Source organism: Schistocerca americana, chromosome X (genome assembly GCF_021461395.2).
Source record: "Schistocerca americana isolate TAMUIC-IGC-003095 chromosome X, iqSchAmer2.1, whole genome shotgun sequence".
NCBI classification, from domain to species: Eukaryota; Metazoa; Arthropoda; class Insecta; order Orthoptera; family Acrididae; genus Schistocerca; species Schistocerca americana.
The window spans coordinates 583223420-583238461 of record NC_060130.1 but is presented as its reverse complement, the minus strand read 5'-3'; the positions used below and the strand labels follow the sequence as shown (position 1 = coordinate 583238461).

The 15042-nt window shown below is 38.8% G+C and overlaps 1 protein-coding gene across 1 annotated transcript in view; it reads left to right on the top strand.

Annotated features, from left to right (window-relative positions):
• Positions 1-14494, top strand: part of LOC124555229 (glycine dehydrogenase (decarboxylating), mitochondrial) — a 316302-nt gene extending 301808 nt beyond the window's left edge. The window contains exon 19 of the mRNA XM_047129086.1: positions 14003-14494. Within this exon, the coding sequence (XP_046985042.1) occupies positions 14003-14113 (111 nt within the window). The 3' untranslated portion in view covers positions 14114-14494. The remainder of the gene's footprint in view (positions 1-14002) is intronic.
• Positions 14495-15042: the final 548 nt, after the last annotated feature.

The window sequence follows — 15042 nt, the reverse complement described above, 5'->3', positions numbered from 1 at the left end:
TGATGATGACAAAGGAAATGCAATACTAACTAGTGAGATTGAAGAATCTATGAAGGAGATGCAAAATGGAAAGGCAATGGGAATTGATGAGATTCCTGTGGAACTGTTAAAGGCATTGGAGAAAGAAGGGAAAAGGAAGTTGACTGAACAGTGTAATCAAGGATACACGACAGGAAAATGGCCAAAGGACTTTACAGAAAGTATCTTAATACCTATAGAAAAGAAAAAGAACAGCTTGAATGAAGAGTGTCTGCTAAAAATTACACCACTGAACAACTTCCAGCAGCAAATTATAGGCTCAGTTACTCATTTTCAAAGAACAAATGATTTGTTTTATGCATCACCGATGTTTTAATATCTTGGAGTGCAGCTGATGATTAGTGCACGTTGCAGAGCTATGTGAAGACAAGAAGGTGTTGTCAAGGCCCTTCATTAACATTTGAAGAATCTAAGAGGATTCACATAATATTGGCAAACAGATCACAACAAATTAATTGCATTTATTCATGTCTTGGTCCTTAGATGTCTCTTGAATTGGCTCGACGAGCACAAAGATTTTTCTTGATTGCAGATCACAGACCCTATAGAGATCCCAACCAATTACATCCTGATGAATCATACCCTGTTGTGTTGAGCTGACATTTTTCTTGCTGTGTTGATGCTTTCATGAAGCAGTTAAAACAAAATGAAAATATTACTTGTGGAAAAGTTTTAAATTTAAGGACATGAATTGAATTTCAGAACCTTGGAAGTCACGTATCCACATTGCAGTATGGACTGGAAATGCTTCATCTTTTGAAAGTCCAGAAGGACTTATGTACATTGACCAAGAGGTCTCATGTTGCTTGCCAAGTGAAGAAGAAGATCCAGGTTTAAGATTACATATTAAATGCTACCAAATCCATTGTCATATTTATACGTGCCACAAAACCTCCTCTTATCCATGTTGTTTGCTTTTCCTCATGAGCCATGTCAATGGACCCATATTATGCCACTAAGTTCAGGTGAGTTCATTCAGAATGGAGGATGATTCTGCACGTTAAAACAAAGAATGGCTGAGAAATGGGTCAATAATTATAATCAGCAAATTCTTGAGTTCATAACACCAATATGAAAATACAACCATGCAGGTCAAATGAATCTGTTGCCCACTGCATCACCAAGTGCATTATGAAGACAGAACCAGCATATGTAAATGAAGGTGTAGCTCAAGTAATTCATCATTATGAAACTAACATTGCAAGAAAGCTCTTCTAATCATGCATGCAGATTTTAAGAGTATAAGTTTCTGCATCAACAGTATCAAGTGCTGAAATCTGAGGATAATCAAGCAGTTGGACTTTTCTCAAGCATATACAAGTGATATGAAGTTCATCCAAGACAACAAGAACAAGGTTATGATTTCCCAAGAGTAAGCCTATCTGAATTTACAATGAAGTCTGACCCATTTTATGTGAAGAAAGTGGGAAACGGTGAAGAAAGCTCTGATGCAGAAGAGGAAGAGTAACCAACAAGATGAAGGCAAAGCTGCTAAACAATACTAAAATGGTAATTAGAAATGTTCCAGCTGTTGTATATATGCTTGTACAATATGTACCATTTTCCCCTGAGGATGAACTTAAGAATGCACATGAGGCTTTTATTGCTCGAGAAGAGCATTTAAGACAGATAAATGCATACCTCGAACTACAATGTGCAAGAGACAAACAACTTGAAAATGAATTCTTGTTATACAAAATTGCAGCAGCTGTTGAATAATCCTGTATTAGTACAAACAGTTTCTCAGCCTTAAGCTGCATCACCAGGTGCATCTGAATAGGGGGGAAAAATATATATATATATATTGGAGGAAAAAATTAATTTTTTGACAAGAGGTCCAGTGAAATCAATATGTAACTTCAGTTATGTTTAGATCCTAAGCATATAAAATGGACAAGAACTCTCCAAGAGAATAGGGTGCAAAACGAGTAGAATACTCGCATTCAGATCATTTACAGCAAAATATAGAGACTACTGCATGCCTCCATCACCCTTTCAAGTTGTGTAACAATATCCTTAAAAGGACTGTTAGTCAAAATTCGAGTCACAGAGTGAAGAAGATGGGCATGGTAAATGCCTCAAGTTCCAGAAAGAAACATGGAGGATAAATAAATGTAAATGTCGTGTGACTAGGGCCTCCCGTCAGGTAGACCGTTCGCCGGGTGCAAGTCCTTTGAGTTGACGCCACTTCGGCGACTTGCGCATTGGTGGGAATGAAATGATGATGATAAGGACAGTCCCTGAGCAGAGAAAATCTCCGACCCAGCCGGGAATCAAACCCGGGCCCTTAGGATTGCAAGTCTGTCGCACTGACCATTCGGCTACTGGGGGTGGACAGTTGGAGGATAAAATAATAAAAGTATATCAACTGGACCAAGGAATGGATGAAACTCATAAAAGTCTGTTGGATCCTGCTTACCAGAGAAAACAAATGTATTGTCATGTTGTTGTTGTGGTCTTCAGTCCTGAGACTGGTTTGATGCAGCTCTCCATGCTACTCTATCCTGTGCAAGCTGCTTCATGTCCCAGTATGTACTGCAGCTTACATTCTTCTGAATCTGCTTAGTGTATTCATCTCTTAGTCTCCCTCTACAATTTTTACCCTCCACGCTGCCCTCTAATACTAAATTAGTGATCCCTTGATGACTAGAAGAAGGGATCGGTTGGTAGGGCATGTTCTGAGGCAAGTTGTGCCACAAACTCCTCTTCTCCCCAATTCTATTCAATACTTCCTCATTAGTTATGTGATCTACCCATCTAATCTTCAGCATTCTCCTGTAGCACCACATTTCGAGAGCTTCTATTCTCTTCTTGTCCAAACTATTTACCGTCCATGTTTCATTCCATACAAATACTCTAAGAAACGACTTCCTGACACTTAAATCTATACTCGATGTTAACAAATTTCTCTTCTTCAGAAATGCTTTCCTTGCCATTGCCAGTCTAAATTTTATATCCTCTCTACTTCGACCATCATCAGTTATTTTGCTCCCCAAATAGCAAAACTCCTTCACTACTTTAAGTGTCTCATTCCCTAATCTAATTCCCTCAGCATCACTCGAGTTAACTCAACTACATTCTATTATCCTCGTTCTGCTTTTGTTGATGTTCATCTTATATCCTCCTTTCAGGACACTGTCCATTCCGTTCAACTGCTCTTCCATGTCCTTGCAGTCTCTAACAGAATTACAATGTCATCAGCGAACCTCAAAGTTTTTATTTCTTCTCCATGGATTTTAATGCCTACTCCGAATTTTTCATATAGGGCCATGGAAATGGACAGTTCTATAAAAGTACTAAACTGTACTGTATGTACCGAAATACATGAATTAATAATGAAAACAATTGGCACAAAAAACAAAATAAATGGTAGGATTTAAGTCCTGGGTCTTACCATATGCACCTTACTACAATTTATATGATTTTAGTACTTTTTATAGTACTGTCTATTTGATGGCCCTACTCAAAAATGTAATTATTTTCGTCTGGGCGAGCAGAATTCAACAGTTTTTCATGACTTTTATCCATTCATTGGTCTGGCTGATATACACTACTGGCCATTAAAATTACTACACCAAGAAGAAATGCAGATTATAAACGGGTATTCATTCAACAAATATATTATACTAGAACTGACATGTGATTACATTTTCACACAATTTGGGTGCATAGATCCTGAGAAATCAATACCCAGAACAACCTCCTGTGGCCATAATAATGGCCTTGATACGCCTGGGCATTGAGACAAACAGAGCTTGGATGGCGTGTACAGGTACAGCTGCCATGCAGCTTCAACATGATACAACAGTTCATCAAGCGTAGTGACTGACGTATGTGACGTGCCAGTGGCTCAGCCACCATTGACCAGACGTTTTCAATTGGTGAGAGATCTGGAGAATGTGCTGGCCAGGGCAGCAGTCGAAAATTTTCTGTATCCAGAAAGGCCCGCACAGGACCTGCAACATGCGGTCGTGCATTATCCTAATGAAATGTAGGGTTTCGCTGGGATCGAAAGAAGGGTAGAGCCACGAGTCGTAACAAATCTGAAATGTAACGTCCACTGTTCAAAGTGCCATCAATTCGAACAACCAATGGCACCCCATACCATCACGCCGGATGATACGCCAGTATGGCGATGACCAATACACGCTTCCAATGGCCGACCACCGCTATGTCACCAAACATGGGTACGACCATCATGATGCTGTAAACAAAACCTGGATTCATCTGAAAAAATGACGTTTTGCCATTCGTGCACCCAGGTTCGTCATTGAGTACACCATCGCAGGCGCTCCTGTCTGTGATGCAGAGTCAAGGGTAACCGCAGCCATGGTCTCGGAGCTGATAGTCCATGCTGCTGCAAACTTCATCGAACTGTTCGTGCAGATGCTTGTTGTCTTGCAAATGTCCCCATCTGTTGCCTTAGGGATCAAGACCAGGCTGCACGATCAGTTACAGCCATGCGGATAAGATGCCTGTCATCTCGACTGCTAGTGACACGAGGCCGTTTGGGTCCAACACGGCATTCCGTAGTACCCTCCTGAACCCACCAATTCCATATTCTGCTTAGTCATTGGATCTTGACCAATGCAAGCAGCAGTGTTGCAAAACGATAAACCGCAATCGCGATAGGCTACAATCTGACCTTTATCAAAGTCTGAAACGTGATGGTACGCATTTCTCCTCCTTACAAGAGGCATCACAACAATGTTTTACCAGGAAACTCTGGCCAACTGCTGCTTGTGTATGAGAAATTGGTTTGAAACTTTCCTCATGTCAGCACGTTGTAGGTGTCACCACTGGCGCCAACCTTGTGTGAATGCTTTGAAAAGCTAATCATTTGCATATCACAGCATCTTCTTCCTGTTGGTTAAATTTTGCGTCTGTAGCATGTCATCTTCATGGTGTAGCAATTTTAATGGCCAGTAGTGTATTTTTATTATATTATCCTCCACGTTTCTTTCTAGAACTTATGGCATTTACCAGGGCCGTTTTCTTCACTCTGCCATGCTTAGAAATTTTTGTAAATTAACAGTATGAGTGTTTTGGATATGTAATTTAGTTCACAGAAAATCAACATTTGTTTTTCACAGTTCAGCCAAAGCATACATCACCCCTGAATTTCATTGTATAATAATGCAAATAAATGTGTGTTTTGCATAATCTACAAGCAATTTGTAACAAATCAGTGTTTGTGATGTAGTTACCATAGTTGATTTACTAACAAATTGTGTTACATCCAGTTTTCTCTTAAAGAGGAGTAGCCCTATATATCATCTGCATTCATCATAAACTAACTCTGTTTTCGAATTTGCTAACAACTATAATCAACATCAAAGCATTTTAGGAAATTAGTAATTTTTACCACAGGTTTTTGGGTTCCCTTAATAGAATTCTCATTTTGTGTATCTGTTTAAATTCTTATAGGAATTACCAACTTTTTAGCTCAACAGATTACAAGATAATTGGCAGGTTCAAACATGGGATGAGTTGATGTTTGTAAGCAGCTGGAAACTGCACTGACTAGTGTCAAAGGGTTGGCAGCTGCTGTGAATCAGTGTGCTGGAAGAGCTCCCAAGAGTCATGTACCTGTGATACCTGTACCAGAGGTACTTAAAGTGCTATCCTCTCTTGTGGATCCTGTCTCCTCTGCAGAGAGTACAGGATCTGTCATTGCTCATTCACTTAACTGGGAGTGGTGTACCAGTGGTAGATCTAAGCATCCTATACATGGTGGATGGCGACCAGAAAGGACTTGAGGTGTTGTAACAATCCTCCTAACCAACAGGTTTGAGGTACTGTCTTTCACTGAAACTGGAACTGACACAGTGGAACTCACTTCACCTGTTTTGAGGAAGAGGAGCCAAACACAAAAGGGTAGGTGTCTACTAATCATCAGCAGTTCAAACATATGGCAAATGACGAGACCCCTGAGAGAAATGGCAGCAAGGGACAGAAAAGAACACCAGGTACACTCAGTGTGTACGCCTGGGGGCCTCATTCAACATGTTGAAGAGGCTATTCCAACAACCATTGAGGGAACAGACTCCAACCACCTGCAGATTGTGGCACACATTGGAACAAATGATGCCTCTCATCTGGGCTCCAAGGTCATTCTTGGGTCATTCCAGTGACCGGCAGAGAAGATTGAGAAGACCAGCCTTACACATGGAGTTTCAACAAACCTCACAATTTGCAGTATTGTCTCTAGAACTGATTGTGGCCCTTTGGTTCTGAGTCAAGTGGAAGGGCTGAACCAGAGACTTTGAAAGTTATGCAACAAGCTGGGCTGTGACTTCTTGGACTTGCACCATAGGGTTGAGAACCATAGCATCCCCCTAAATAGGTCAGGTGACACTACACATCAGAGGCTGCTACTCAGGTAGCTGACTGTGGGGTGCCCACAATGGTTTTTTTAGATTAGGCAACTCTCCTTCCAATCCAGGTAATGATAAGTGTATAAAAATGAGAAGTATCAGCATAAGATCAAAAGAAATGCCTACTACAGGTGAGAGTATTAAAATCCTAATGGTAAATGGCCAAAGCATTTGCAACAAAGTGCCAGAGTTTCAAGCACTCATGAAAACCAGTGAAGCTCACATAATACTATGCACAGAAAACTGGTTGAAACCTGAAACTGATATCGGTTACATTTTTTGTGGAAAATTTAAGTGTGTGTTGGAAGGATAGGCAAATGGGAAATGGAGCTGGTGTATTTGTTCCAGTAGACAATAAACTCAAATTCACCAAGACAGAAATTAAAGCTGCATGTGAGATTGTTTGGGTAAGACTCAGTATCATGGATGGGCATAAAATGTTAGTTGGATCCTTCTATCACCCACCAGACATCATCACCTGATGTAACCAAAAACTTTTGAGGACACCTCAGTTCACATATACGTAAGTTCCCTGTTCATACTGTGATCACTTGTGGAGTCTTTAATCATCCAATGGTTAACTGGGAAAATTAAAGTTTTGTTAGTGGTGGGCGTGATAAGACATCCTATGGAACTTTAGTAAATGCCTTCTCTGTAAACTACCCAGAACAGATAATTATGAATCCCAAACATGATGGAATTGCATTGAATCTAATGCCAAAAAATAGACCCGATATCTTTGATGATGTCCACATCAAAACTGGCACCAGTGACCATGACGCAGTTGTGGCAACAATGATTACCAAAGTACAGAGGACAACTAAAACGTGAAAAAAATAGGTATGTTCAATAAACTAGATAAAAATCAATAGTGTCACATCTCAATTAGGAACTTGAAACTTTCAGCATAGGGCAGGAGCATGCAACGGAAAACTGGCTCAAGTTTGAAAGAATAGTTGACCTAGCACTAGATAGTTATGTACCCAGTCGAATGGTTCATAATGGGTGGGAACCTCCATAGTATACGACCACTGTAAAGAAACTTGTAAAGAAACAGATATTACTGCATAATAGATGTAAAACAAAGCATAGGGGTATAGGTAGGTATGCTAAATGAAACGCGTTTGGCTGTCAAGAGAGCAATATGTGACGCCTTCAATGACTACCATACCAGAATATTGTCAAATGACATTTCACAAAATCCAAAGAAATTCTGCTCATTTGTAAAGGCTGTTAGTGGCACCCAAGTCAGTGTCCAGTTCCTAGCAAATGAGACAGGAACTGAAATTGAGCACAGCAGAGCAAATGCTGAAACGCGTAACTCCAGTTTCAAATGTTCCTTTACAAAGGAAAGCCTAAGAGAATTGCCACAATTTAATCCTCTGACCAATGAAAAGATGAGTGAAATATGTATTAGTGTCAGTGGTGTTGAGAAACAGCTGAAATCATTATAATTGAACAAAGCTCCAGGCACTGATAGATCCCTGTCTGATTTATACTGAATTTGTGGCTGACACAGGTCAACTTGTCTACAAGAAGGGTTAAAGAAGTTATCCACAAAACTACCATCCACTATACTGGACATCAATAATTTGTGGAATCCTAGAACATATTCTGAGCTCAAACATAATGAAGTATCTTGAACGGAATGACCTCCTCGATGCCACACAGATCGATTTTGAAAACATTGATCATGTGAAACCCAACTCGCACTTTTCTCACAAGACATACTGAAAGCTTTGGATCAAGGCAACCAGGTAGATGCAGTTTTCTTTATTTCCAAAAAGCATTTGACTCGGGACCACATGTATGCTTATTGTCAAAAATACTATCATGTTGGGTATCAAGTGAAATTTGTAACTGGATTGAGAACTTTTTGATAAAGAGGACACAGCATATTATCTTGGATGGAGAGTCGTCACCAGATGTAGAAGTAACTTAAGGTGTGCCTCAGGGACCCTTGGTGTTCATGTTGTATATTACTGATCTTTCAGACAGTATTCATAGTAAAATCAGGCTTTTTGCAGATGATGCAGTTATCTATAATAAAGTACCATCTGAAGGAAGCCGCATAATATTGATAAGATTTCAACGTGGTGCAGAGATTGGTAATTTGCTCTACATGTTCAGAAATGCAAAATTTTGCACTTCACAAAACGAAAAATGTAGTATCCTATTACTGTAATATCAATGAGTCACTGTTGTAATTGGCCAACTCATACAAATTCCTGGGTGTAACACTTTGTAGGGATATGAAATGGAATGGAATGATCTCATAGGTTCAGTCATGGGTAAAGCAGTGGTTAGACTTCAGTTTACTGATAGAATACTGTGGAAGTGCAGTCAGTCTACAAAAGAGATTGCTTACAAATCACTCATGGGGCTGGCTATAGAATACTGCTCAAGTGTGTGGGACACGTACCAGATAGGACTAACAGGGGATATTGAATATATACAGAGAAGGGCAGCATGAATGGTCACAGATTTGTTTAATCCATGAGAGTATCACAGAGATACTAAAGGAACTGAACTGGTAGACTCTTGAAGACAGACATAAACTATCCTGAGAAAGCCTATTAAGCAAGTTTCAAGAACTGGCTTTAAATTATTAATGTAGGGATATACTGCAACCCTCTGTGTACCATTCACACACGAATCATGAGGATAAGATTAGAGTAATGACTGCATGCACAGAGGCAGTCAGACAATAATTTTTCCCATTCTCCATATGTGAATGGAACAGAAGAAACCCTAATAACTGGTACAATGGGACTTACCCTCTGCCTTGCACCTCATGGTGGTTCTCAGAGTATAGATGTAGATGTAGATATTTTGGCCAACATTTCTTTTAAGAATGTTTCAATACAGCCTGATTGAGAGCAATGGGGGCATCCATTAATCTCTCTTTTCTACATTACATTAATATTTGCTCCATAGAACATGAATACAACATTTTTAATGGTGTGGGATGTGTCAGTTTAACACAAGTTTTCATTACACAACTTTCTTTTAAAGTATTATATCATTTCTGTCTGAAGTGTGGACCATCTATGAGTCATCATTCCTTTTGTCTGTGTATGTAGTGTAATAATTTCTGTGAATACATGAATTATGAACAAAGTAATTCTTATTTTAAAATTTTGTACATGGCTGGAGCAGCAACTGTAGGACAAATTCTTCATTTAAAAATAGCAAACAGTGAATCAGCTGCTAAATGGAAGGTTTATAACCCCTTTACCATGCCTTCCATGTTTATAATAAAATACCTTCTTCAGAAGGAGATATTGACAACTGGAATACATGTTGTGTGTGAGATACGTTAAAATATAGCCAAAAGCTGTGCTAGCCGTACATTGGTGAGAAAATACCAAATGAAAACAACCATGTTGTGCATGTTTTAATTATTATGGAGGTGAAATTTTAGATTTAACTGACACTTTTTGGCTATATTTTACATACCTTTCCCCACGTATAATCCTTCTGAATAAGGTGTTTCTATAAATGTTGAAACCATGTTAAAGGCATTTTAATATACCTTCCATTTTGCAACTGATTAGATTTTTATTATTTCTACAAGAAGGGAATTCTTATTGATATTTACCATCATAAACCACACTCTGCTGACAAAAAGTGACAAAAAGAATATTGAAAAAAAATGTTCTAAGGACCTTAATATCTTAACTTTTCCATTACTACACACAGGGTAACAATTACTGAACTATATGAAGAAAATTGTAATTTACTTGCAAACTTTGGTGTGCACATACTTTTTTCAACATGTAAATGCCCCTACAGATATTAGGATTTAGTTTATGACATGTTAAATATGCCTGCCATTCTTGGCAGTGATGTGGGGCACATGAATAGTGAAATTCTGCATGACCCGCTGAAGTGTTGGAACATTGATACTGTCGATGACCCCCCTGAATGGCTGTTTTCAGCTCAGCAATGGTTTTGGGGTTATTGCCATATACCTTGTCTTTAATATAGCCCCACAAAAAAGTCACGTGTGTTCAGAGCCAGAGAATATAGCAGCCAATTGAGGCCCATGCCAGTGGCCTGTGCATACTCCAGAGTCAGAATGCGGTCCCAAAAGTACTCCTCCAAGACATCAAACACTCTCCTGTTCGATGGGGTTAAGCTCCATCTTGCATGAAACATATCTTGTTGAAATCAGGGTCACTTTCAATAATGGGAATGAAATTACCTTCCAAAACCTTCACATACAATTTGGTAGTTACCATGTTGTCAACGAATATCACAATGATTATTCCACGACTGAACATTGAACACAAAACAGTCACCCATTGAGAGTAACGAGGCTTATCAATTTTGAAATGTGGATTTTCAGTCCCCCCAGCTGTGCCAATTTTTGCTTATTGATGAACCCATTCAAATGAAAGTGGACTTCATCACTAAACAAAACCATGCATGGGCATACTAATTCCCATCATGCCCTGCAGCCAACCATGCAGTTTTAACATTATAACACAAGCCTTTCAGAAGTTATGATGATTTTACTTCATATAGTTCAATAATTGTCACCCTGTATCTTCCAGCCCAGACAATGGAAAATCCAGGATGGAATAACAACAATATGAAAAAGATAGATTCCTACTCACCATGTAGATGAAGCATTGAGTCGCAGACACACACACACACCCAAAATGAATGTCATATATATTTATCCACTGGACTAAGTCCTTTATCAGACTTGGAAAACTCACACAGATTCACTCGAGCGTAACTCACACACACATGGCCGTTGCCAAATCTGTGTACCCGGACTTGACTGCGACTGCGACTGTGTCTGAGGAGAGCAGCTACCTTTGCTCGGGTGGGTAGTGGGAATAAAGAAGATGCTAGTGCCGCCTATGGGAGCATGCAGGAACATGGTGGGACAAGATAAGGCTGCTATATGCGGTATTAGGAGGCTTTGCTGGGAGGGGGAGGAGAACATTTTAATGTTGATATAGGTAGCATTAATATTTCCCTTAGCCTTGAATTGGACCTCTATCGATACATGCTTTGTGTGCCAGTCTCATTTTTTAGACATCTGCATTCCCTTTTATCTGCTTCATTTTTATGTTTTCTTCTTTTGTCAGTTAATTTCAATGTGTCATGCACTGGCAAAGATTTTCTGTTGGATTGTGTCTTTTTGCCTATTTGAACCTCTGCCATATTCACTATTTTCTTCCGCAAAAGGACCCATTTGTTTTCTGTCATATTCCTTTCACTTGTTTCAGTCAATCATTGCTAATGAGCCCTTTGAAACACTCGCCATCCTCTGGTTCTTTCAATTTGTCCAGGGCCCATCTTCTTAATATCTTACTTTTTTGAAATTTCTTGTTTTAATTTGTGGGTCATAACCACTAAATTATGGTCAGTCCACAAATTCATTTGTCAGTGTTTTACAGTTTAAAATGTGGTTTTGAAATCTCTGTGTTGCTGTTATATAATATCTCTGAAACCTTCTTGTGCCTCTGGGTCTAGTCCAAGGATATATCTTTCTCTAACAGCTTTTAATCTAAGTGTTAGCAAAGATTAAATTATGCTCTGTGTAAAATTCTACCAGGGGCCTTCCTATTTCATTCCTGTCCCCCAGCCCATATTATGCTTCTACACTGCCTTCTCTTCTTTTTCCCACAAATGAATTCCAGTCCCCCATCACAACTAAATTTTTGCCACCCCACAAAGGACTTACGCAAATGGAATGGAAATTCTTAGATGTGATACACATTTATAAATAAATGAATGCTTATAATTTCAAAAAAAAATTGATGATTTATTCAAGAGTAAGAGCTTCACAAATTGAGCAAGTCAGTAATGCACTGGCCCTTCTGCGAGCAGTTATTCAGTTTGGCACTGATTAGTAGAGTTGTTGGGTGGTCTGCTGAGGGATATAGTGACAAATTCTGTCCAACTGGCACATTAGATTGTCAAAATCATGAGATGGTTCAAGAGCCCAGCTCATAATGCTCCAAACATTCTCAATTGGGGAGAGAGCTGCCAAACTTGCTGGCTAAGGTAGTGTTTGGCAAGCATGAAAATAAACAGTAGAAAGTTTTGCCATGTGCAGGCAAACATGCTGAAATGTAAGACTAAGATAGTGTACCACGAAGGGCAACAAAATGGCTCATGGAATATCATTGATGTACTACTGTGCTGTATGGGTGCCACAGATGACAACCAAAGGGGTCCTGTTGTAAAAGAAATGGCAACCCAGACTATTACTCCTGGTTGTCAGACAGTGTGTTGGGTGAAAGTCAGGTTGGTATCTCAGTGCTGTCTGAGGCATCTCCAGACATATCTTTGCTGGTCATCAGGGTTCAGTTCGAAGCAGGACTCATTACTGAAGACAATTCTACTCCAGTCAATGAGATAACAGGCCAAGGACATTTCTGGAGATGCCCCAGACAGTGGTGGGATACCAACCTGACTGTTGCCTGCCATGGCCCAACAACCAGGTGTGATTGTCTGGGGTGCCATTTCTTTTCATAGCAGAACCCCTTTGGTTCTGCTGCACCCTTACAGCACAGCAGTATGTCAACAATATCTAAGGCCCATTTTGTTGCCCTTCACGTCAAGCCATCCTGGACTTGCATTTCTGCAAGATAATGCCTGCCCGCACACGGCAAAAGTTTCTACTGCTTGTGTGAATGCTTGCCGGACCCTATCTTGACCAGCACAGTTGCTGGACATCTCCACAGTTGTGATGTTTGGAGTATTATGAGTAGGGTCCTCCAGCCAGCTTGGGATTATCTAATTTTTATGAAATTGTAATAAATTGTTTGTCTGTACACATACATGTACATGTACACGTACATCACATCTACTGATTTCTGTCCCAGTTGAATAATTCCTTCATGGTGAATCATGGTGGGACTTTTCAAACATTTTTATTTATTTTTATTTGTATTTTATTATTATTTTGGTCTTAGACCCAATTTATGTAGTAATCTATTTGTCAAGATTGCCTAGTAACTAAAATATTAACATTTCCAGTTATGGCAGTTTGACATCTTCAGATGTGATTAATCCACTAACAGATTTATCATGATCTATAAAAATTCAAATCATCATGAAGAGGTATAAAATATGGTAATGAATTGTATGTCATGTCAGCACATAGTACCACAGTAAAGTGTATAATAGAAGTTGTAGAGTTTCTACCATCGGGTTAAGATAACAGTCAGAGTATGCATTTAAGATTTTGTCTTACAGGCCTTACTGCATAGTATATGCTATTGCACACAATAAAGATTTAACACATATTTTACAGACCTAAGAATATCTGGTTGGTTACAAGTTGTGAACTAATGTTGGGGATACAAAAACCCCTGTGTGCACAGGGCCATAATAGACGCACACACGTGTGTGTGTGTGTGTGTGTGTGTGTGTGTGTGTGTGTGTGTAGCAAGTTTTCCTCCTTTTGTGTGTGCCTATTGGCGATTCAATGCTTCTGCTTTCAGTAATTGGCCTCCCTTAATCGTAAAGTATTTACAGTCTACAAGAACTTTCCTACAACATTTGTATTGTATGTAGCTATTTCATAGATTAAAAAAATGCATTTTTTTTTATTTCAGCCATTTGTACGAGCAGACAACAAGATTTGGCCAAGTGTAGGTAGAATAGATGACATATATGGAGATAAGCATTTAGTCTGTACTTGCCCACCAGTATTATCTGATTATTAGATTAAGTTATCAATCATTGTTCATTTCTATTTTGTGAAACACATTCAAGGCAGATTAATGTACTTCCCCTGGAATTTATAACAAAAGGAAACAAGGGTAACAAATAGATCTTTGATATTGCTCATGTTAAAGAAACCATAGACACATTTAAAGATTTAAAATAGTTCCTGTGTTGTCAAACATGCTTTTATCATAGGAAGTATTATTTTTCTTACTAAAAGAAATTCATAATGTTTTCTGTTCAGAAAACTGTAAGCATAGCAGTATTTTAAAGTGTTAATACAGCCTGCATCATCTAAAATTGACAATTGCACTGAATCATTTTATTTCATTGTAATTTATGACAAATATAATAAACTGACATGATGTATAAGCCTTCAATTTCAGTAGTGTTTTGATTTACTGGCCGCAAATGAGCTCAATGCAATTGTTGCACATTGGAGAATACATGTCATGTGAGACTTGCATATCTACTCCTCCTCCCTCCCTCTCCCCACTCCTTTAAAAAAGAGAAAAGTAACTGCTGTCCCCCAGGACTGTTTCATTCTATCCACTCACCGACTGCTCAGCTGACTGCATAATGGTGTGAAACTTTAGTGTGATACACACCTGTCACTGTGTTAGAAAATTGAATGCTTCTTACTATCCAAGTTGTGCTTTAATCGCATACTTAACACACACATGACATTTTTCATTTGACAGTCCATAAACAAATTAGTTATGAACAATTTTATGACACTGGTTTTTTTCATCTGTAATTTTTGGTTAATTTAGGAAGTAAGAGGGCATAAAGAAAAGTGAAGATATGTAACTTCTGATTATGTCTTCTCTTAAACATCAATTCTAGTACAAATATATCACATGGAAACTAAAATTAAATTATATCTACATGTAAACACTTTCTCCTAGTTAAAACATTCCAGAACTAA